Source organism: Poecilia mexicana, unplaced genomic scaffold (genome assembly GCF_051168715.1).
Source record: "Poecilia mexicana isolate PSO_F unplaced genomic scaffold, ASM5116871v1 scaffold_14, whole genome shotgun sequence".
Taxonomy (NCBI): domain Eukaryota; kingdom Metazoa; phylum Chordata; class Actinopteri; order Cyprinodontiformes; family Poeciliidae; genus Poecilia; species Poecilia mexicana.
In genome coordinates this window covers 23,006,228-23,030,897 of record NW_028263383.1, presented here as the reverse complement: position 1 = coordinate 23,030,897, position 24,670 = coordinate 23,006,228, and the positions used below count along the sequence as shown (strand labels likewise).

Sequence of the window (24,670 nt, the reverse complement as noted above, 5' to 3'; positions counted from 1 at the left end):
AGAAATAAAAGCAATTATTAAAGATAAAATAAATAATATATGGCAGGAGAGATTGAATTTAGAAGAAAGACGAAGGCATTTACATAAAATACAGAAGGTGGTAATCATAAGAAATAGTATAATGAATAGGAGAGAGGAAATATGGATTAACAGGTTGAGGATTCAGCATACTAATTTATATTGTGGCTTAAAAATAATAGGGAAACATCCATCAGGATTGTTCTTATCGTGGGGAAACAGAAGAAGTAGAACATGTGTTGATTTATTGTAGAAAATATATAAGAGCGAGGAAAGAATTGGAAAGGGTAATGGGGATTTCAGTAACTATATCTAATTTATTAGGGAAGCATCAATCCCATGATATAATTCAAGCACTCATTAAATATTTAAAAGATGTAAAATTAGCTGAGAGGATTTAGTATGCGTGTGTGAGTGCATAGTATGTATATAATATAGTTATTTAACGTAGATATATAGGAAAAAATGAATTTCTGAATTACATCTCCGTCCAGTTGATGGCGGTAATACACAAAGTATGTAAACTGTCAGAAAACGAAGAAAGAAAAAGAAGAAACGTCATGTCACGTGACTGCCATCACGTGATGAATTTCTACGGTCACTAGGTGGCTAACCTTACGATAATGGCAGCATTTCTACAGTGGAGAAAATTTGTCTTCTTTGATAAGGACACGGTGAAGGATCCTGCAGATAGCGGAAAAACCTTTATTCTTCCTAAAAGAATCTCGGCGAGTGACTCCGGCCGGGGACATGTTGTTCTGGGAGATATCCTTGTTTAGCCAGACGATGCTACTCCGGTGTTAAGTTTTGTCGGTTAAAGGCAGACCTTAGAAGTACATGAACATCAGTCACAGAAATTGGTTGTAGTTAATTTAACAGGAAGTCGGGGCTGTAATTTTATGACTGAATGGTGCAGGCTAACAACGGAGCAGTCCGGCCGGCTATTAAGAGCCAGTCTGCTGATGTGTATTGTTGCTACAAGGAGAATGAGTGAATTGGTTTGTGAGGCAGTCTTTCTTTCCAAACGATCCCCCCTGCTGAGCTGTAAATTCCGTCTTTCAGGTAAAAAATAGACTTGGCCTGGTGATGAGTAAACAAAACTTACTTTACTTGGATTAAATCCCAGAACTGAATGTCAATGTCAACCTCAGTGAAGATGAAGATTTATAATACTTAGCATTGGACAACAATTCTCCAGTTTTTTGAGGTCACAAAAGTAGGAAAAGGCTGCCGGAGACTGGGTATCTTGCATGGAGGGTTCCACACTTTCTCCAGACTTGAATCCTATAGAACTGCTCTGGGATCAGCTGAGTCACAGTGTTAGGGCTGGTAACTCTGGACCCCAAAATCTCAGTGGCCCAGGGACGCTACACACCAGCAGATGATAAGTCGACTTGTGAACAGCATGAGGCATTGTTATCTAGTTCAACTGAAAGCTAAATTTTGTGAGTAGTGTAGGAATATGCCAGGAGGATGTATGTCATCTCTTACTAAAGGGTTTAGTAAGAGTTCTGAAAGACTGGAATGTTGGCCACTATTAAAGATGTCTAAATAAATCAGTTCACTTCTAACACTTTGATCAGTTCTTTCCTAACATATATTGGCATACAAATTCTTAACTCTATAATATCACATATGGAAGGACAGATCTGGCTGATGACGCGCTCCCTGCAGTTGACGTCATTCCAGGCGTACAAGCTGCGGGTGACTCACTTGTTCCAGCTGAAACAGCACAGTATCCTGGTATCAGTGGGACAGGATGAACATGGCATTAATCCTCTGGTAGGTGTGGCCTTTTACAATCATAACACTAACTTGGATGGTTTCTCAGTTACAATTGTTGAGATACTATATTGTAATTATTATACACTTCTTTGCCAGTTTACAAAAATTAGTATTTTCCTTAGTGGAACCACAGACATGTACAAAATGAGAGACTGATAATGTCTTATTTTTCAGGTGAAGGTTTGGAACCTTGACAAGAGAGACAGTGGGAATCCACTCTGCACCAGAATCTTTCCTGCAGTTCCCAACAATAAACCAGCTGAAGTATCTTGTCTCAGTGTACATGAGAACCTGAACTTCATGGCTATAGGTAAGACAGCTCTCCCTCTGCCTTTAACTTGTGGAAGTCACATGTTCCACTCTCTCCGCTCAGTAACAGTGTTTCTTGGCAGGCTTCACAGATGGCAGCGTGGTTTTAACCAAAGGGGACATCACCAGAGACCGTCACAGTAAAACTCTGACTCTGCATGAGGGAACCTCCCCTGTCACAGGCCTGGCCTTCCGCCAAATGGCAAAAGTTACACATTTGTTTGTTGCCACTCTGGAAAAAGTCTTTGTAAGTCGGCATTCCCCTAAAGCATTGCAGACTGTGTCTGCCAGTTGATCCAACAAGTTCTGAACAAATTGGTTGTGTTCCTGTTTTCTGTTGCTTAGTGCTACACTCTGTCTAACAAGGAGTATCCAAAGGTAGAGCTGGATACCCATGGCTGCGCCCTGTGCTGCTCATCCCTGGCAGATCCGTCTCAGGATTCCCAGTTCATTGTGGCTGGGGATGAATGTGTTTATCTGTACCAGCCTGATGAACGAGGGCCCTGCTTTGCTTTCGATGGCCACAAGCTGTTGACCCATTGGCACCGGGGATACTTGTTCCTGCTGATCAAAGATGTGAAGTCACCCAACAAGTAAGAGCCAAAATCTGATTGATTTGTCAAATGTAATGGTACTCTTGATGCATTCAAAGATTTTTATGATGGAATTAATTAATTTATAGGTTTCTAGGTAGGGAGCTCCAAGGGGGTACTAGGGCGCTCTGGAGGCTAGCTCCAGAGGTCATTGGGAGAAAGGCGGGGCAGGATCTACCCTTGCACGGGTTGCATTCATTTATCGATTTATCAGCAAAGACGTCTGCTAGAAACGTATGACAAGCAACCAGACACACACACTCTTACCAGATGATTAGAGTTAGATTAGGGTGTGGAGTTTGGATATAAACCTCAGTAAGAAATACCCCAAGTCGGGATTTGAACCCAGGAAATTCTACAAAACCACTGTTCTGTCAAGTTTTTACCAGCTACAGGATTGTTAGGCTGATGTGTCAACTAGCAACACATTCCAGAAGAGATGGTTCAGTGTGCTTTGTCAGACGTCTGCCAGAAACATATGACTAGCAGATGTCTTGAAACGTTTACTCAAAATGTAGGACTGCATAAATGTCTGCAATATTTGGTGTAAGATATTTAAAAGTGTTAGGAGACATGGTTTAACATCAGACTTCCATGATTAATAAGCAGTGCACACGAAGGAAGCTGCTGACTGTCTGTTTTTATCCCCAGATCAGGGTTTGGCAGCGGCGAGAGCTCACTGTCAGAAAAGCAAGTTTTAACAATCTATGACCTGGACAACAAATTCATCGCCTACAGCGCCTCATTCGATGATGTCATTGATGTGTTGGCAGAATGGGGATCCTTCTACATTCTGACCCGAGACGGGAAAATGTTTATTTTGCAAGAGAAGGACACACAGACAAAACTGGAGGTCATTAATTGCTGATCATTCACTTCCTTCGAGAAGTCCAATAAGCTTCTCAAACTTTTTTAACACTAATTATGTCTCGTTGTCTTTCAAGATGCTGTTCAAGAAGAACTTGTTTGTCATGGCCATAAACTTGGCTAAAAGCCAGCATCTGGACAGTGACGGTCTGTCAGAGATCTTTCGACAGTATGGCGATCATCTGTACCTGAAGGGAGATCATGATGGTGCCATCCAGCAATATATTCGGTAGTTTATCTTTAATCTGTTTCCAGAGCAAAAGCATGTATTGCTTTTTGTTGGTGTTTGATGTTTCTTTCAGTCAGGACCTAACTGTATCTTTTTGGTTTACCATGTTTCCAATCAGCACCACTGGGAAGCTGGAGCCTTCGTATGTCATTAGGAAATTTCTGGATGCCCAAAGGATCCACAACCTGACGGCATACCTGCAGGCCCTTCACCGCCAGTCTCTGGCCAATGCAGACCACACCACGCTGCTGCTGAACTGCTACACCAAACTCAAAGACAGCTCCAAGCTGGAAGAGTTCATCAAGGTGATTAGTGAGAATTTAATGTCAGTAGTGAAAAATAAATGAAAGAGAGCTCTGACTTGTGTCATTGTTGCTTTTTCATGTGACTTTTGTGGTAAACAGATTAGTCTTTGAGTAATGTTTGTGTGTCTGTATTTTCACAGAGCAGCGAGAGTGAGGTCCATTTTGATGTTGAGATTGCTATCAAGGTTCTTCGCCAAGCTGGATACCACAGTCATGCTGTGTTTCTGGCTGAACGCCACCAGCATCATGAGTGGTACCTGAAGATCCAGCTGGAGGACCTGAAGGTGACGCGTGTGTCAGGTTGACCTGATCTTCTGGAGAACATATGTATGGTTATGAATTGATTCAAAAGAATCTGCAAAAGTAGCTTCCTAATGTGGGAATGTTTTTTTCCTCTGATCTTTTATCAGTTACTGTTTCTTTAGGAGCATGTTAAATGTGTATGTCACGGTTGCTTTTATAGCAGCTCAATCTATACCTACGGTTTCCCGCTGATGAAATATAGTCAATTATATTTCGCTCGCTCATAACACTAACTCAATCATCTCTTTCTGTTCCCACTGCAGAACTATCAGGAAGGTTTGCGGTACATTGGCCGTCTGCCTTTTGAGCAAACTGAAAGCAACATGAAGCGCTATGGCAAGACACTCATGCACCATGTTCCTGAAGGCACCACATTGCTCCTGAAGCGCTTATGCACCAACTATCATCCAAATGAAAACTTGATGGAAAAAGTCAGCCTGGACAGTAGTCTACTTAACAAGGTCCCGGTGTATTATTTTTTTTGTCTCCACTGTAAACCAGTCTGGCTAGTCGCCAACATCTATCAGTAATACTCTCATGTGTGACGTTTGTCATTTTAATTTAAGGCAAATTCTGAAGAATTCATCCCAATTTTTGCCAATAACCCTCGTGAGCTGAAAGCCTTCCTGGAGCATATGATTGAGGTGGACCCTCGTTCATCCCAGGGTGTGTATGACACACTGTTGGAGCTCCGACTGCAAGACTGGGCACATGAACAAGACCCTGAGGTTAGTGCCAAACCAACACATTTTCAACTTTATTTTTTTTTAGAAACAGGACAATATGTATTAATGGACATTTACATGTAAATACATGAGATTATAGTCAAGTTGCTAATTACCATCTCTACTCCCATTAGCAGGTTGATGTTAAAGCACAATAACATATACATGGATAAATAAAAAAATTTTAAAAAAAACGCAGAAACACTTTCGAATAAGAAACGTGTAAAGCCACCTTAAAATCTATATATCTTTACTCAATGTTGACATTTTTGGCTTTCCTAGAGCCACTTTTTAAGATGTTCTGAAATTAAAACACATGAGCTTTTCCTTAACATAGATGTCTGTATTTTCAAACATTTTTTAGCTTTGCTATTACCGATTAGGTTTTCTAATCCACGCATATTTGACAGAAAAAAAAGGTGTGCCAGGGAGAAGCCCTTTCACTGCTCAGAAGTGACAACACTGTGTTTGATAAGGCCTTGGTCCTTTGCCAGATGCACAACTTTAAAGAAGGTGTCCTCTACCTGTATGAGAAAGGCAAACTGTAAGTAGTTTACTCTAAGTCTTCCTAGAGAGCAGGGTTCATCAATTAGCCATGTGTGCTCAAACCAGAACAGACAGGCAGAATTTTTTTTTTTAAATATTACAAATATTTTTTTTTAGGAATGCGTGTTTATATCTGGTATGCAACAGAAATTATTATAATTTGGCCTGCAATAGAGATCTGCAGTCTAGCCGCCAACCACAGTAATGCTTGTTCAAGACGTAATCAGACAGCATCAAAACAGAAAAAGTGGGAAGCAGTATGACTGAAAATGCAAGGGAAAAGCTTGTTTAAAAGGCAGATGCAAAAACGGTTCAGGTTTAACCTCTCGCATGCTTAGCGCGATGCTTAAGAGGAGCACAGCAGATGTAACGGCCGAACAGCAGGAAAGCGAAGGGTAAAAGTGCTCATTTGGATGAACGTGTGATTTTAGAATTTTTTGTTCTAAAAGTTTGGAGGCCAGATGAAGTATTTTTCAAAATTTTTGTAAATAAGCCTCCCACACTTCAACCAACCATGACCATATTAAGGCCTATGTGGTGCACAGCTTGGTGAAAATCTGATCATCAGTTTTTGGGTAACAAATTTTGCAATTGTACAGTGCCACCTATATTGCAGTTGGGCTAAAAAAATAAAAAAAATCCAAAATCTGGTTTTATTTGGCTCAGAGTTGATTGTTTTGGCAAATGCAATTTTCATAGCTCTCTGGGAAATAATATGCTAGTCCAACAACTTTTGCACAGTGGCTAGCTGCCAACCATGGTAATCTGTTGGAGAATATTTCTAAGAAACTTTGCCCACATCATTTTTTGCTAATGTGACTTGTAGTTGTGGAGTTATAAGCTGAAACCATATTTTCTACCATAGCACCCCCTAGACGAGAATGTGGCTGAATATTTGTATCAGAGTAGATGTCCATTGGAAGACAATGGACTTATGCACCACTAACATTTGGCTGTGGGATGTGAAAGGAAAACCTGTGTGAAGCCAACATTCACACACTGGGGGACAGGTGTGGCTATGTGGCACCATGTCCTAAATATTTTGTACTTGCCCTGCCTTAGCAAATTCCCAAAGGTCTTTCACACCCTGAATATGGCTGTTGATCTGTGTAATGAGTGAAAGTGACCCTTCACTTGTTACTTGTATAGTGGCTCAGGAGGAGAAATGTAATCTTGTCATTTAGAGAGTTCATTACTGTTTAATAACCTGCGGAATGAACAGTGGTCTGAATGAGCAGGTGTTCATTACAAAGAACATCTTGATTGTGTTTTCATTTCATAACTTAATGATGTATGTGTATGTGCAGTTACCAGCAAATCATGCATTACCACATGCAGAATGAGGAGTATGGAAAAGTTGTAGATGCCTGCAAACGTTACGGAGACCTGGAGGGCTGCCTTTGGGAGCAAGCTCTCGGATACTTTGCCAGAAAAGAGGAGGACTGTAAGACCTATATCAGTGAGGTCCTACATCACATTGACCAGAAAAACCTCATGCCTCCATTACTTGGTGAGCTGCTCGATGTATTCATAACACAGTGTGCTCTGAAATTGTAATGCGTAACTTGTTGTTGGTTTGGTTTAATGATACATTGTGTTTAAGATAGGCTAAAATATTTTGGACTTTGTTTGGCTTAAGAACCTTACTGTCTCCGTCTGATTTTGTTGCCATTTATGCGGGATGTGGCTTTATTTTCTCTGAGGGTTGATGCTCAGCAGCGAATAACTAGTTATTGTCTAATCAGTCGTGCAGACACTGGCACACAACTCAACGGCTACTCTGTCGGTTATCAAAGACTACCTCATCAATAAGCTGCAGAGAGAGAGCCAGCAGATAGAAGATGACGAGCGTAAAATTTGCCAGTACCGTCAGGAAACTTCTCATCTCCGCTCTGAAATCCAGGAGCTGAAGGCGAGGTGAGTCAAATAACGGTAAAAAACTCATCCCTGCAGCTCTCGTAGGGCTTTTAACAGAAAAATACTGACACATTTCCACACAGTGCCAAGATATTCCAGAAGACTAAGTGCAACATGTGTAACAGCCCCTTGGAGCTTCCATCTGTACACTTCCTGTGTAGTCACTCCTTTCACCAGCACTGCTTTGAAAGTTATGCAGAGAGCGATGCCGAGTGTCCAACATGCACTCCAGAAAACCGCAAAGTCATGGATCTGCTGCGCGCTCAAGACCAGAAACGGGATCTCCATGACCATTTCAATCGACAGGTAACGACGACAAGGAAAACATATAAATATTCTAATCACTTATTTCTCTGGTTACATGTTTAACCTTTTTTTGCCTTTAACTTATTTCTAAAGGTATCTTCCTCAGACTTTGAATATTTTATATTCTACGTTGTCTTCTGCACATGTTCTATAAACTTTTTTTTTTTTTTTTTAAAGCTCCGAAGCTCCAATGATGGTTTCTCTGTGGTGGCTGATTATTTTGGTCGAGGAGTGTTTAACAAACTGACGCTGGTAACTGACCCTCCAGGGAGCAAAACTGTTGGAAGTCTAGAAGTCAACCTGCAGCGAGACCTGCTGATCCACACCAAGAGAAACTGATGGACATCTCAGTCTTTAATTGTGTTCTCAATGCTCAGACCAACCACTCAGGCTTACAGTCGCATTGGATGGTCACTCATTTATCAGCAAAGACACATGCCTGCTTATGGAAACTGCTCTATGAATACATTATCCTTCAATAAATTTCCTGAATCACATTGCTTCATATGTACTTGCTTGTAATTCTTGCACAAAGTGATTTAACACTTTCATCAATATGACGCTCTTCATGAACTGTATAGTTAATATTGTAAAAGTCATTAGATTTTGTGTTTTTTGTCTTTTTTGTCATTTCATACAAACCATTTGTCAGTAGTAAAATTATCTATGATACTCTTAATCACTAAAACGGAATTAGTTGTAAAGGTCATTGATGTGTCTGTTGTAGTTTTATTTATGTCACAATTTCTCGTCTTAGTTAACTGGATCCTACTGCTTTGTCGCATAGGTTGATCAGATTTATTTCAACTGGCCACAGTTTTTGTTACTTCACAAATAAACCTAATTTGTTTATCTCTTTACATAGCCAATATGATTTCTCCTTGTTTTTTCTTTTTTTGGTTTTGGAGTGATTGGAGGGACTTTTTATGAAAACATTGTGTTGCTTTTAAGAATGATGGAAATAGGGCAACACACGGTGTAGAGGAGACACCACATGTACATGGTCCACATCTTTAGTTCTCACTGCAGAGGGTTTTATTTCTTGAACTCAGTAATGTGATAGTTGCTGTGGTTACTGGATATTTTCTCCTTCCCCCTCTGCCCATATCGTTCTGAAACACTGTAAATGCAATGCAAACCACTAGACTTAAAAATTGACTATTGAACCATAATCTATACGTAAGCCCAATGTTGTTCCTAAGCCTGGTTAATTTGATATATATATAGAAATTAGGGTGATGGCATAAGGATATAATTTTCAACGTTACATGTTTTTATAATATTTTTTTATCAGATGTGATTTTTTTTCCAAAGTGATTTTTCTTTTACATTTTAATTCTATAAGGGGATTAATATGAGATTTATCTGTCACTACTGTATGACATTAATTCATGAGGGAACATTCAGTTTGTCAAATTGTTACCTGGAAATGTCGTCACTTGAACGTGGACCAATAGGTTTTAGTTATATATATTTTTTTTAGCTTCGCTCACGTTTCGTGGACCAATCATTCAACATTGCGTGGAATAAAGTGGGCGGGACTAGACCTGTAGAAAATATTCCGGTTACAACAAAAATGCAGCATTTACAAACCGGAAATATAGACTTCTCCTTACACAATAAGGGTACAGTATTTATTTTTTTATCATTAGAATAAAGCACGGTTACAAAGTCACCACGTTTCTCACTAGAGATTACAGCTGCTACCATCATATAAACGACTCCATGTAAAATATACCACAGAGTCATCCTACTCTCTCTCAGTATTTTAGGGTGAGCCGGAAACGGCGCGTCTGAATATTGTTGGCATGACAGCAGTTTTTCACCGGCTACATCTTCGGTAGATCCAATGAGGTAACGCCGCGTTCTGGGCCCGACTGCAACCAGTAAACCTGTGATAAGGGGAACTAAAATTCCCAACTGGGACAGCAGAGAGACTGCAAATCAAGGCAGTACGTAGTGAACTAGTGTTAGAATCCCCCGCTGAAAGTGTATTGTGTGGAAGCTCCTGTACAACTTCATCTGATCACCTGAAGAACGTAAGTTCCTGCTCCGCTTCCGAGTAGCTAGCTGCTCGTGCGCCTTTACTTTGCTCCTTGTTTCCGCTTCATACTGTATTACTTGTGGAGGATGAGTTTGTGTTCATACATATAGTAGGACCTAAAGGTTACTCGTTCTCTGCTTCCAAGCTAAACCTTACCGGTACGATTAAACTTAACTCCACCATAAACTTGCCTTTACTTCAAACAGCACATGCCGATGCTTTCTGAAAGCCAAACAGACTGCATGGAAAAGTCAAGTGACCATTTCTCATCTGTAACGTCGTCGTCGTGTTTGATCAGAAGTTATGTGTAGGTTGTTACTTCGGATGTGAAACTGAATCTCTCTGGTAAAGGGGGCACTGACATTCTCCCTCTCCTGACATTTGACCTCATACTCTTAGTGCGTTCACTGTTTATTGCTAAAATCCAAGGTTCAGCCAGAACACATCCTGGTGGTGTTTGTAATGTTTTTTGCAGCTGTGCACAGCTGGGTGGATGCAGGTGAACTGAGAGGAGTCCCTGATGTGACAAAGGTGATGTCATCTTACTAACGCCATATTAGTAATAGTCAAGTAACTGGACTAAATGTGATCCAAGATATAAAACCAGAACAGCAGTGTCTGTTTCTCAGAAATAAACCCGTGTATCTGTAACGCTGGGTGATAACAGGTTTAATTGAAAAGCTGACCTGAGACTCGGTTGTTGCCATGGCGTTTTTATTTTTTATGCAACAAGAAATTGAGGAAATTGAGTGTCTCCTATATTGCATCATGTTTACAGAAGCATGGATGCATGCAGTCTGAAAATGAATGTTTTATCATGTTCAGTAGGAGGCCCGTTTACTAGTTGTTCAGCAAAGGGTCCTCATTCTATAATGTATCAAGGAATTAAAATGCTACAGTTTCCATGCCACCACCACCAGCATTTTCCATCATACTCTCCCTACAATTTGCAGACCTTAAATTGACACTTCTGTTCCTGCACACTGCCAGTCAGCTGGATGAAACAAGGCTCCCATAGTTGCTCTTCCTTACAAATATTTTTTTCTGGACCATCAGCAGTCAAAGTCTCTATATTTTTTTCTTAACTTGCTGCTTTAAAGTTAAAATAAAACTAAACATTACATGATTATATGTTATGCCATATTATAATTATAATGTATGTAATATAATTCCAACTAATTTATATATTTTAGCAGAAAAACAATTAGTTTTATGTTCCAAATGCAAACTAATTAAAATGTTATGTATTTTTAGCTGGAATCTTTTTGTGTCTCTACAGCTCATAATGGGAATAAGGATCCAGATGGTGGTTGCTCTCACCTCTCTCCTCCTTGCCGTGTTCCCTTCTTTCACAGGTAATCATCCCTCAGCATGAAAAGAAAAAGAAAATCAGTTCCTGGTAGATTTGATGAGGATTTATCACAAAATGTTTGATTTGTCATAGATGGAATAATTTGACCAAACTGTTTCACTGCCCTCCCAACTGAATGTAAGGCTGCTCTTTGTGTTTCCAGTGACTGTAGCTGTGATGTCAGTTGACCTTGGGAGTGAGTGGATGAAGATGGCAATAGTAAAACCTGGTGTGCCAATGGAGATTGTTCTCAACAGGTGAGTAGGAACTGATTGATTAATTTTATTTCATTATGATCAGACAATCCTGGTGAAACATTTAGAAATGCTTTGCAGTCTTTAAACATGTACTTAGCAATATGAAATCCTTCCTCCTCAGTGAGTCGAGAAGGAAAACGCCCACAGTGGTCTGTCTAAAGGAAAACGAGAGATTGTTTGGAGACAGTGCATTAGGAGTGGTATGATGTTCCTTCGGGTTTCAGACAGATTCAGGCCATCACTTAGGCAATTACATCACTATTGTATGCTGTCCTTTGTTTGTTTTTCAGTCTGTGAAAAATCCCAAAACAGTTTATAGACATCTGCAAAGCCTTCTGGGTAAAAAACATGACAACCTGCAGGTGAAGGTCTATCAGAGATATTTCCCTGAGCATCAGCTGCATGGTGACCCAGTGAGAGGAACAGTTTACTTCAACAGCTCCCTGTGAGTTTTCACTTCTCCGTTATTTTCAGTATCCACATTTATATATTCCTGCTTCTATTTAATCTTGAAAATAGCAGCTTTATCAGAAGAGTTGATGGAGACCAGCAAGAGAAACAAATGTTGAGTTCCTATTCCAAGGTTTGCATGCATGCTTCAAACCTTGAAATAAAGTGTTGTAAAAGACTTAAAACTGCTTTAATTTTGAATAAGTATTTCAAGAAGTTTTGTTTCCATCTGGACCTGCTTATATGTACTTACTTTAATAAACAGACTCATAGTTTAATATTGGTACATTAGGTACCAATATTAAACAAGTACAAAGATTGACTTGGAAAGTGACCGATTCTGAGTCGGTGCAATTTGAACTTTGCAACTTACGTTTTATTTGGGGCACAATTTTGTGTCTTTTTTATTGTGTCTTTTTTATTGTTGGTGTGATGTAATATTCTAATCTTAAATGTTGTCTTTTGGTCAGCTTTAAGGAGAAAATGATCATAAGTAACCGAAATGCTGTATAGTTATATAAAATTGCTATATAGCTTGTTTCCATAAACTACTGAAATAAATTCACTTTTTAAAATGTTAATACAGAACAGTCTTGGTTCATTTGATAACATGACTGAGGCGTCATGTCAGGACATTATCAATAACTTTACTCTCTTACAATATTTGAAGCACTGGCATGATTTTTTTTTCATAAATGTTTGGCATGTCTCCATATTCATTCTAAACTTGAACCTGAATTAATTTATAGTAAAATAATTCTTTCATAACCCTTGTCTTATTACACTTATGACTATGAGACTGTTGAGGAGAAAAATGTAGCCATGGCAAATTTCTGTCATTGTTCAAATGTTCTTTTTGTAGGTCAGAAGGACTCCCTCTGGTGGTTCTGTTGAAGTACTGAAAATGATAGTTTGTGGTTAATTAAATGGTCTTTTTTCACTAAGATAAATTAAAAACACATTATTTGCACGTCTAAAAAATGTGTCTTTATGTGTTCAGATGCAACAGGGTGTATGTTTCACAGGGCCTGACTGAGTTATTACTTTGATTCTCTTGTCAGCATAATGTCATAAAAACACAGTCAGGATGCTGTTGTAGTTGGCATGGAGACATCAGTTTTGTTTTTTAGTAGGGTGTGTTACTAATTTCTTTCTGTCCTGTCTCTTTCGCTGGCAGAGAAACTTATTACTCACCTGAGGAGCTGCTGGGGATGATGTTGAATTATTCACGTGGGTTGGCTCAGGACTTTGCAGGTCAGTTTGCTTGAGAAAGTTGATTGATTGTTGATTAACACATGAGAGTAGATCAAGGACACTCTTCCTCTTTCTGTGAAATTTACAGAACAGCCAATCAAAGACACAGTCATCACCGTACCAGCTTTTTTTAACCAGGCAGAGCGAAGGGCAGTCTTGCATGCTGCACAGATGGCAGATCTAAAGGTCCTTCAGCTCATCAATGACAATACAGCCGTGGCCTTAAATTATGGTGTTTTCAGAAGGAAAGACATAGACAGCACAGCCCAGGTGACCCCAGCAGTATCTGTTGGTTTATGCCATCTGTATAGCTCAGAGCGGAGTGTAAGGCTCTACCTGTTTCATTACAGAACGTCATGTTTTATGATATGGGCTCAGGAAGCACGACGGCCACCATAGTCTCATATCAGACGGTGAAAACCAAAGAGTCTGGTACCCAGCCACAGCTACAGATCCGGGGAGTTGGGTGAGTGCAATGATCCCTGATGAATGTGGCTGCTGGTGGCTTCACTACGTAGACCAAGCTATGCTTCATGTCATCTGGCTGAAGGTTTGATCGAAGTCTGGGGGGCTTTGAGATGGACCTGCGACTGCGGGACCACCTGGCCAAGCTGTTCAATGACCAGAAGAAGAGTCCGAAGGATGTGAGAGAGAACCACCGAGCCATGGCCAAGCTCCTTAAAGAGGCACAGAGGCTGAAGACGGTGCTGAGTGCAAATGTTGACTTCATGGCCCAGGTGAGCCCTGATGGCCTCGATGAACACTCATGGGCTGGGTGAACCCGTGTTGCAAATGTAACTAAGCTGATCCAAGTTTAACTGGTTGCCATGGTCCCCTCATCCTACAGGTGGAAGGCTTGATGGATGATATCGATTTCAAAGCGAAGGTGACCAGAGTGGAGTTTGAAGAACTGTGTGCTGATCTGTTTGACAGAGTCCCTGGGCCGGTGCAGGAGGCCCTCACAGCAGCAGACATGAAGCTGGTCAGTATGTCCTTTGCTGCTTCCTTCATTTACATCACACTCTGCTGCTGCTACAGGCACCTTGCTCTGTCCTGTCAGCACCAATAGAATTTCTAAGCTATTTTCTGTTTGATATAAGTTGATATGTCTAAAAGTTGTTTTCTACAAATTGTAAACGGTAGACACACAGTGGTTAACTTTTGTTACAGCTGTGACTGCAAGGTGTCTTTCGGTCAACAGGAAGCTATTGAGCAAGTGATTTTAGTCGGGGGTGCCACTCGTGTCCCCAAGGTTCAGGAAGTGCTGCTCAAAGCTGTGGGGAAGTAAGTATAACAAAGTTTCCGTGATTTGCTGAAGTTCACTGCTTCCGTGGAGGTTTCATTAGAAGGACTGAGTGTGTCTGTGTTACAGAATGGAACTGGGGAAAAACATCAACGCAGACGAGGCGGCAGCAATGGGAGCTGTATACCAGGCAGCTGCTCTCAGTAAAGCCTTCAAGGTCAAACCCTTCCTGGTCCGAGACGCAGCCATCTTCCCCATTCAGGTCAGAGCTGCTCTGGTAGGGATTTGACCTCTGCTTAGAGACTGGATATTCAGACAGCAGACTTTATCAGAATTGTCCCTGTATACTTTTACTGGTTCAGGTGGAGTTCAACCGGGAGGTGGAGGAAGAGGAAGGAACCAAAACCCTGAAACACAACAAGCGCATCCTGTTCCAGAGGATGGCGCCCTACCCGCAGCGGAAAGTCATCACCTTCAATCGCTACACTGATGACTTTGCCTTCAATATCAACTATGGAGACCTCAGCTTTCTAAGTCAGGAGGACCTCAGGTTTGCTTCAACACCTTCTGCTCTTGGAACCTCCAAAACTTCCAAATATTTTTGTTTTTCTCATCATGAAGTTTGACATATGTTGATTCTTCTGCTTTATTCCTTTGGGGGTAATATTAGCTATTTCCTGTCATGGTTGTGTTTGGCAGTGTGTTCGGCTCTCTGAACCTGACGACGGTCAAGCTGTCTGGAGTGGGCTACAGCTTCCAGAAGCACACCGATGCTGAGTCCAAGGGGATCAAAGCTCATTTCAACATGGATGAAAGTGGAGTTCTGCTGCTGGACCGGGTGAAGTCCTCCACAGTCACCAGTCTAAGCTCCAATCGGAAGCATCCTTTCAGTCAACTTTCTACATTTATATGGAAAAATTCTGTAGGGCTTTTCAACTTTCTGGTTGGAAGCAGTTTGTTTTCTTCTAATTGTTCTTCAGTTGTGAAAGGTGAGGAGAAGGTCTCATTCAATTCATTAAAATTAATTTTAATATCCCTTCTGCAGGTGGAGTCGGTTTTTGAGACAATTGTGGAAGAGAAGGAAGAGGAATCTACTTTAACTAGTAAGCAGTGCATCTGCATCAGCAACAAACATGAAGCACCGGAACGGCATCAGAAACACACAACACTGTGAAGTCACAAACATGCAAATGTTGAACATTTACCGATTGACGTTATCTGTTCCTTTCAACAGAAACGCATGATGATTATAAAAGTTAATTTAACCAGTAATTTGTTGGTTTAGCCGATAATCTGTACTCCACTCATGGTTGGTTGGCAGAGAAAACATTAAGACAATCCAGCTTTGCATTTAGATGTCAATTTTGAACCAGGGCTGAACGATATGGCTGAAAAATTTATCATGATATAAGCGTTTAATATATCAGTCTATATCAGTAATTGTCAATATCAATGACTCTTGATGTTTTTTATTTTAAATATCTGAAATACTGCCAAACTGGTGGTGTGACGTTTCCCGTTTTATCCACGGTTTCCTCTTGGGCTTTTTTAAAAATTATTTTTATTTTTTTTATTTAAGCTGTTATGAGGCACGGTGGCAAAACCTGAAACTGCTGCTGCTCAAGTTACTCAACAGGTTGTTGCTAGGATAACCAAAAGTGAGTGATGCCGCCCACCTTACTTAGCTGGGGCCATGAGAGCAGCTAAAGCCTTTTCTCTATCTACATCCCCCAGAATCCTGTATTATTCTGGATTGGAGTTCAGTGAATAATCTATTTATTAAATATTCTACCAGATGTATTATCTATTGAGATTGATCACATGTCTATCACGATATATATTATCAATAACAATATCCAGCCCTACTGTGAGCATTATAAGAATTTTTCCAGAGTAAGCTAAATGCCTACTGTTAAGTTCATTTATCAACTAAATCACATGTACAAATTGAACTGCGTTTAAACTATCATAATGACAAATTACTTCTAATTAAAACTAAAGTTTTGCTTTTTGTCAGAACTGGGCAATACCATTTCCACGCTGTTTGGAGGAGGGTCCTCTGAGCCAACTTCAAATGTATCCGAACCCGTTCAGGTAAGTGTCCCTCAGTGATGTGGTCCGCCCAAGGCGACAAACATCATAATGTGAGGCCTGGGGATGAACATGAGCATCTGTCTCTAATAAGGAGGAAGAGGAAGTTCCTCCTGAGTCTGGGAAGGAGAGTAATGAGGCCCAGAAAAATGAGGACAAGGACAATGAGACTAAAAATGATTCAGGGAAAAGTCCAACAGAAGAAAAAAACGAGGAGAAACCAGAGGACACAGCCAGCAAAACAGAGACTCCGGTAAAATGAGTCACTCTCCACAGTTTTAACCAATTATCTGTGACCTTATATTGTTGTTTGGGTGTCTGCAACAGCTGTTATAAAAACTTTCTGTCATATTCAGCAGGAAAAAGGTGACCAGAAATCAGAAAATGCCGAGACGGAGAAAAAGACAAAACCTCAGAAAAGAACCAAGATATCCGAAGATGTCCCCATGGAACTTCTCATCAATGACATTATGGACCCCACCGCTGATGACCTAATTTCCTCAAAAAAGAAGTAAGTGTTAAACTTCTTATTCCTACAATGCAATATTATTGGTGCAATCAGAGAAAGCAAAGTTTCGGCTCTCTCCAGGCTCCAGGACTTGACAGACAGAGATCTAGCAAAGCAGGAAAGGGAGAAGATCCTGAACAGTCTGGAAGCATTTATCTTTGAGACGCAGGTTAGTGACTGCAGCTCGATGCCAGCAGTCGCTGAAGCTTTTCTCCTGTCTGAACCAGCGCTGCATGTGCCGCCTGATGTCTGTAGGACAAGCTGTACCAGGAGGACCACCAGCAGGTGGTGACGGAGGAGGAGCAGGAGCAGATTTTGAGCAAGCTGAAGGAGGCTTCCGACTGGTTGGACGAGGAGGGCTATGGTGCCACCACCAGGCAGCTGAAGGAGAAGCTGTCTCAGCTCAAAGGGTTGTGTAAGGACGTGTTCTTCAGGGTGGCGGAGCGAAGGAAGTGGCCGGAGCTGCTGACTGACCTCGACAACACACTCAACACATCCAACTTCTTCCTTAGGTCAGTCCAACACCACAAACCGTGCCAGTCACTATGGGTGAAATGTAACCCATAGCAACTGTAGAAGATAGAAGCTATTTGAAGCCAGTTTAGCAGAGACCCAAAACACTTGAGTTCAGTTCACTGTGACTCTATATGATGCTTTATGATGTTGATATCACAGACAAACATGAACCTCATGGAGTGAAATCCTCAGACCTCAAACTAGTAGAGAACTTATCTCTGAAGACAAAATCCAGAAGTGTTGAGAAATTGTAGAAAGTACTTTGATCATCCTTTGCTGGAATACTTGTTAGTGGTTGTGGTGCCTATACACTTGAACAATCACAGGAAACTAAATATTCAAGCATTTTTCCTTCTCTCAGTAAAGACTAGAGCTTGTAAATTTTGACACGGCTGTTTTCTTCACATGTGCCTTGTTCTCAATGCATCTGTCTCCACATAAATAAGACCTGTACTTGCTTAAAGCACTATTTTGAACTCAGCTGTGTGAATCCATTTCTGTGTGGTTTTTGATTGAGCTCTCCTTGTTTCACAGGGGTGCCAAACTGATTCCAGGGGATGACCAAATATTTACAGAAGTTGAGCTAAATATGTTGGAAAAAGTTATCAACGAAACTACGGTAGGTGGTTCATGTCAATCTGTGTTGTTGTTGTGAGATTGAAGGCGTTGTGCTGCAGATTATCAGGAAATCTCATTCCTGCAGTTTTCTCTGCTGGTTTATTTCTGGGAAAGGCCACATCAATTTGAACTGTCTTACCCCACTGTGGGTTTTGTCTCTTTTTTTGTTCAATGTATTCTGTTATTGTCTTAGTTGCACAGCTAAAACATGTGTAGTCCTCTCTTTAGTTCTGGTGAACTGGCCTTCATTTTTGGTATTTTTCTGCTACAGGTTTGGAAAAACGAAACGGTGGCAGAGCAGGAGAAGCGATCTCCGCATGAGCGGCCAGTCCTGCTGTCCAGAGACATTGAGTCTAAGCTGCTCCTGCTGCAGCGGGAAATGAATTACCTGCTGAACAAAGCCAAGTTCGCAAAGCCAAAGCCTAAACCTAAAGCCAAGAATGAGACGACCACCGATGCTGGCAACAAAGTCAATGCCACAACAGAAGAGAAAGTTATTCCTCCCACAGAGGAAAGCAAGAACCCAAAGACCAGTGGGTTATTAGCAGAGCAGGTCCCTCTATTAGTTGTACTTGTTGTGTGTTAGACTTCATAGAATGTTTTTGTCTCACAACAGAAAGCTTAGAAGAACAGGAGCCAGGTGAATCCCCGCCCACTGAAGAGAGCACTCCACATACAGCTACTGACAGCCAATCACAACCCATAGAAGAGACCCTGAGCAAAGGTTAGTCTGTCACAATACTGGAGAGAAATCCACAATAACCGAGGTAACACGGAAAAGCAAAGTAAATTTCACTGCATCACAAAATAACAGAAACTTTTTCTTTATTGAATGTTTTTCTGAGCATGTGGCTGTATGTACTGTTTAGGTGTTACTCAGCTTCGAAGGAAACACATTAAGAATTCTGAAACATGACATTTCCAAGATTAGGACATGGGTCTGCAACTTTTAGAAAGAGACATTTTTGTCCAACCTAATTAAAATCAGTTTAGAGGCACAAATGCTATGACTTTTTGAAAAACAGACAACTTATTTTTTAAAAATATCAGAATATAGAAAATTTATTTTCGAAGAACTGCAAATTTTTTATTATTAATGTCATTATTTTGAGGTTTTGAAATAAAGATTAGGCATTAGGGAAAAAAGATTTTTTTAAATTGCAAAAAGAGTATGGAAACATTTTTTCTATGGGATGCTGAAATTTGAGGAAAATTATTTGAACAACGCACATAGCTTCCAAACTGGTAAGAAAAATGTTACTTTAATGTCAATCTGTTGTGGAAATTCATTGTTGTAACTCTGTGGAAACAAACTGCCAACACCTGCATTTGATATTGTCTATATATTTAATAACATTAGTTGATTCTTGATTATTTTTAGCTAAAGCTATCAGGAGCCATTGTGGAAGGTCCAAAGAGCCACTTAAGGCTCCGGAGCCAAGGGTTGCAGACCCTTGGACTAGGACATCGATGAAGTGAAGAATGTAGCTGTTGTAGTAAAATGATACATTTTATCCAATATGTTAGTTCCAAAAACAGAAAAAAATTCAAACAAAAGTAAATTGATAGAGTATATGAGATAGACTTATGAAGCAAAGAATTCAAACTTTAAAGCAAATGATCATTAACTATAATAAAGTTTACAAAATCAGATCTGAGAAATTGTAAAACAGATTTTTATATCACTGAAACAGAAAGGAGGCATCTGCGATGTAGAAGACATTTAACAACATACTGTAGCTAAAACTTTAGGGTTGCATGACCAACTGCAAAAAAAACAACAAAAAAACAAAACAGTTGCGATGCAACTTGTGACAGCAGGGGACACATTTGAGTAAGTTCTTGATTAAAGTCAAGTGGCCATCATTTGCCACTGGATTGTGTGCAGCAGTACTTTCTCAAGTCAGCAACAGCAGTAGGTAATTGGTCTTGAGGGGCCTCTAAAACCAGATTTGGCATCTAACCAGCTGAGATAACTGACTGCTCTGAGTGAGAACAAGTAAATATATAACAGCAGAGTTCCTCTAAAGTTTAGTAAATCCAGGCCTAACCGTCTCATCCTGTTTGTTCCTGTTTAGAGACTGCAGAGAGTGCTACACATGGAAACCATGTAGAAGATGAATTATAACAACTGGACCTAAGGCGGGAAAAGAAAATCACTATTTATTGAGACATTTTCAACTTTGTTTGCCTTTTTTTAATTTTGGATTTTTTATTGCCCTGTTTGTTCAGTTGCTGGGCTGATTCTGGTTAAAGACTGGAGAATATTCCTTCCACCTCTTCCTTCCCTACCACTTTGTCCCATCATATCTTCTGGTCTCTTTGGAGTTTGTGAGCATTGGACATTTTGAAGAAGAAGAAGTAGGTTATGAATAAATACAGCCTGAGAAACCATTGGTGCCCTGAAATACTGCACAAAATATGTCAAGTTTAAAATCTAGGTCTCTGTTTTTCAAAACTGTTAGATATGTAAATCATTTTGAAATGTTTAAATTATTTAACCTTGGCTGACCAGTTGGTCTGGAATGGTTTGAAATTCCTCTGGCATCAGCCACAGCAGCTACGGTTCCATTGGACAGACTGGCATTTAATAAAATAACCTTTTAATTTTGTTTTATTTGGCACAAAATTGAAAATTGAAAAGCTCTAGAGTTATATCTGCAAAAAAAAAGAACAGAGATGAGGCAAACTTTATATTTAAGTATATCAGCAGTAATCGCCATGTTTATTATAAATCTGACATTTAGAACAGGCCAAATTTTAATGCATCAACAAACTGGAATACTTGAAGCAGCATCTCCAGATGTCCAGCAGCATTTTCACTGAATCATATGAATATTGGAGATATCGATGCCTAGTGGACTCCACATTAGTGGAGCTCAGTCGGTATGCTAGCATCCATTTTTTTGGTTCTAATTGCCATCGTAGATGCGATTGAGCTTTATTAAAAGAAAAATACTTGACCTGGTGTGGTCCGTCATATAGCTATGAAGCTATAAGTATTGCAAATGATTGGTCCAGTCATCAGGTCTGCTCATCAGTCAGTCTTTCTCTTACTTAAAGGTGTGAATGGTAAATATATCTGTGGAGAAGTGTCATTGTTTTTCACTGTTATATATCCAGAGTGGGTTTTTTGTTGTTTTTATTTCTCTTTAAACTGGTTCTTGTGCTAAATCTGAGCTGTTGCCAGTTGTCTTGAGAACTGAAAAGACCTATCTCAGCACAGTAAAACTGGTTCTGTCTCAGTCTGGTCAGAGAAAGGAGAGATGCTCATATAGAACCCAGTAGCCAATAAAATGTGAGTTCTACGTTTAAAACTCCAGAGTTACTTTTAGTTGTAGACTAATCAAAACACTGACGTAACATCAGGCCCCTCCTGTAATATTGGGAATTTAGACCAATGTGTTACATTGAGCTTCTATAGTCCCATTTTTCACTTCATGGCTGTAGTGTGTGTGTGTGTGTGTGTGTGTGTGTGTGTGTGTGTGTGTGTGTGTGTGTGTGTGTGTGTGTGTGTGTGTGTGTGTGTGTGTGTGTGTGTGTGTGTGTGTGTTCACATGGACTCACTGTTTGGTGCATAATAATAGAAATAATGGGATTTGTTAAGATAAAGTGTGTTGTTAAGATAAACCACAGACCAACTTTGGGTTTGATTTGTGGTTCTTTGAAGGAAATAACTAAAGACAGTAAGAAGAGATGAAATGTTTGTTTCTAAACCATGAATAAAGTTTTTTTTTTTTTTTTTTTTTTTTTTTTTAAGTATGAACCCATGTTTGATTTTACTTTGGAGTGACTGAAAAAGTTGAACATGTCCCCGAGTCCATAGCAACATCTGATTAGATTCCGTTCTAGGATATTTTTAAAAGCCTAGCAACTTTCTAATGCCATCCATGGTGCAAGTAGCCAAGACAGCTGTACCTATGCTCTATTTTGGGTGGAAACGTATCTGACTTATTGCATGATGAATTACTTCCTTAGACCAACTCATAACTTGGTTGTTGAGGGGAAACCATAACAGCCCCTTTGGATATTTTTTAAGTGTACCTTTTAAACATCGGAACTTTTTTGACCAGGACAACCATATGGAAGTGTTCTGTTTATTGGCACATACACACCTACCTCCATCACTGTTTTACTTTTTTTTTTCCAACTGGCAATTCCCTTCATGAAAAAATAAATGGCAGATTTAAAGGGAAAAGGAAGTGGTTTGAATTGCTTGAAAGTTTTCCTGACGCTCCATGTCCTTAAACATGTAGTTCTGCTAATGGTATTTTATAGAAGAGTAGGTTGACATCCAAATCATGCAGCAAGAGGCCTCGGATGAGGAGCGGGACTCAGGACAGCCGCATGGAACCCTACCTGCCCTATGCAGCGAGCCATGCGGCTCATTGTGTATCATGATCTCATGAGACATTTCAACTTTTAAACAAAAGTGGTCTACCTAGTTCCAAAATAAGTGACATAAATTCCATTCACAAGCAAATAAATGGAATCCAGATATTCTGATGGTAAAATAGTATTTTGCAGGTTGAAATGTTTTCTGGATATTTCTAATTCTTGGAGGATCAGCAAAGACTGTGGAGCTGGGAGTTTAGTGATGGTGCTGAAAATCCAGATAGTTATTCATATAACGAACAACAGATGGGACATTCCAGTTCACATCTGACTGCAAGTCGCTAAAAATTATTTACACTTCATGGTTGCAATGGCACAGTAAGACCAGATTCAGTGCAATCTGCTATTAGCACATATGGAGCTGTCTGAGAATCCAGCTGAAATCATTTGATCATTAAATTCTACGTAGGTTCCTGGAGCTGGGCTCCAGTAGAGGACAATTTTAAATATTTCAATTCAAATGTAGAATTGAAGAGAAAAGCTGTTTTAGTCTTGGTAGCTACTGAGATCTACTGGTTATACCGTAGAGTTAATCAATACTGTAGACTCGATAAGGTTTATCTTTAAAACAACTTGTTAATACTCGCTTAATTTTTAGGGTTAGTCGAAGAAGTAAACCATGTGAAAACTGCATCTCCTCGCTCACAAGACCGCCCTGTGTTCCTCTCTCAATATGGCGGAGGGGTTAACGTATTGCGCAACGGATTTACAGTCGTGCGTCTCACTGATACGTGATGAACACCGGGACAGGAGACATCAGTCACCAAGTTACGCCACATGAAGGTTGAGGCGTTTCCTCGCACCACTCTGGGATAAACCACCATCTGTAGCCATGTCTGGCAGAGGGAAGACCGGAGGCAAAGCCAGAGCCAAGGCCAAATCTCGATCCTCTCGAGCCGGGCTCCAGTTCCCGGTTGGTCGAGTCCACAGGCTGCTCCGCAAAGGGAACTACGCGGAGCGCGTCGGCGCCGGAGCCCCGGTATATCTGGCGGCGGTGCTGGAGTATTTGACCGCCGAGATCCTGGAGCTGGCAGGCAACGCGGCGAGGGACAACAAGAAGACCCGGATCATCCCCCGCCACCTGCAGCTTGCCGTGCGCAACGACGAGGAGCTCAACAAGCTACTAGGAGGTGTGACCATCGCTCAAGGGGGGGTCCTGCCCAACATCCAGGCTGTCCTCCTCCCGAAGAAAACCGAGAAACCCGTCAAGAGCAAGTGAATAAAGCCGCTGTAGTGGAGCTACCGCTTTTATATCACCGTCTTTCTAACTCGAGGCAGCGCTTCGGTTTCTGCTGTTTTCTATAATAAACTGCTTCATGCTTGATGCTGTGGAACAAACCTTTCTTTCTTTTTAAGCAGTCCTGAACGTTGATTTTGAACAGCTCTGATGTAAGCTAATTTTGGGTGTGTTTATTTGTGGTGCTTTCATTAAAGGGTGTTTGAACTGCTTTTTTGTTGTTGTTTTTGTCTTACGGGTATTTACAAAATGTGGCAGCATTCTCTTCCTTTTTTTTCCACCCTGATAAATTTCCAGAAGCCGCATCAGTTCTGCCATTTCATCTGTATGCCTCTCAGCTTGTGTTTCAGCATAAAAACATAAATGCCAACTGTATCATGCTGACCAATTATGTTTATGTATTTCAATTGTTCTTTAAAAACAATTATAATTACTTGGTATCTTGTTGTTCTAAAGTAGCAGACCAATATAAATACACAGAGATTGGAGTATGTCACTCTGCAAATATACTTGCCTAAACTTTATATTTAGCACAGCTGTTTTATGAAAGTCACACATCACCATAATTTACAATTATAAACAGTAAAATCTGATTACTTCATAGTGTATAGTGCCATTAAACACATTTACATTTACATGAAGGTTTTACCCTTTTGTTTCCAAATCCATCCAGCCAGCCCATTTGTCACTGCAGGGTTGCGGAGAGGCTGCTGGTACATCTCCATCAAAAACTGAGACAACTGGCTGACATTCCAGCAAGGGAGAATGTTGAATTGATGTTTCTGATTTATCATTATTATATT

At 40.4% G+C, this 24,670-nt stretch overlaps 3 protein-coding genes across 4 annotated transcripts; all 3 read left to right on the top strand.

Annotated features, from left to right (window-relative positions):
• Positions 1-591: 591 nt before the first annotated feature.
• Positions 592-8,772, top strand: vps11 (VPS11 core subunit of CORVET and HOPS complexes). Its single transcript, XM_014977979.2, has 16 exons — positions 592-783; positions 1,652-1,800; positions 1,978-2,113; positions 2,196-2,359; positions 2,458-2,705; positions 3,357-3,558; positions 3,650-3,801; positions 3,920-4,106; positions 4,247-4,390; positions 4,673-4,870; positions 4,976-5,137; positions 5,545-5,678; positions 6,988-7,190; positions 7,426-7,597; positions 7,681-7,903; positions 8,081-8,772. The coding sequence occupies exons 1-16, from the start codon at positions 642-644 to the stop codon at positions 8,240-8,242; spliced, it is 2,778 nt and encodes a 925-aa protein (XP_014833465.1). The 5' UTR covers positions 592-641; the 3' UTR covers positions 8,243-8,772.
• Positions 8,773-9,735: 963 nt separating this feature from the next.
• hyou1 (hypoxia up-regulated 1) lies at positions 9,736-22,433 on the top strand. 2 transcript variants are annotated; one of them, XM_088012362.1, is made up of 24 exons: positions 9,736-9,942; positions 11,227-11,302; positions 11,462-11,555; positions 11,677-11,755; positions 11,846-12,000; positions 13,183-13,259; positions 13,348-13,529; positions 13,610-13,725; positions 13,810-13,996; positions 14,107-14,241; positions 14,461-14,543; positions 14,632-14,764; positions 14,865-15,052; positions 15,202-15,340; positions 15,548-15,605; positions 16,520-16,596; positions 16,688-16,846; positions 16,953-17,104; positions 17,183-17,270; positions 17,357-17,613; positions 18,152-18,236; positions 18,507-18,768; positions 18,852-18,959; positions 20,314-22,433. In XM_088012362.1, exons 2-24 carry the CDS (start codon positions 11,233-11,235, stop codon positions 20,361-20,363), a joined length of 2,934 nt encoding a protein of 977 aa, XP_087868488.1. In that variant the 5' UTR covers positions 9,736-9,942; positions 11,227-11,232; the 3' UTR covers positions 20,364-22,433. The 2 variants fall into 2 exon arrangements, with proteins under 2 accessions (XP_087868488.1, XP_087868487.1); XM_088012361.1 differs by having other exon boundaries at positions 9,737-9,942; positions 16,950-17,104.
• An 872-nt stretch (positions 22,434-23,305) lies between these two features.
• h2ax1 (H2A.X variant histone family member 1) lies at positions 23,306-24,079 on the top strand. The gene has a single exon (XM_088012363.1). It carries the CDS (start codon positions 23,463-23,465, stop codon positions 23,847-23,849), a length of 387 nt encoding a protein of 128 aa, XP_087868489.1. The 5' UTR covers positions 23,306-23,462; the 3' UTR covers positions 23,850-24,079.
• Positions 24,080-24,670: the final 591 nt, after the last annotated feature.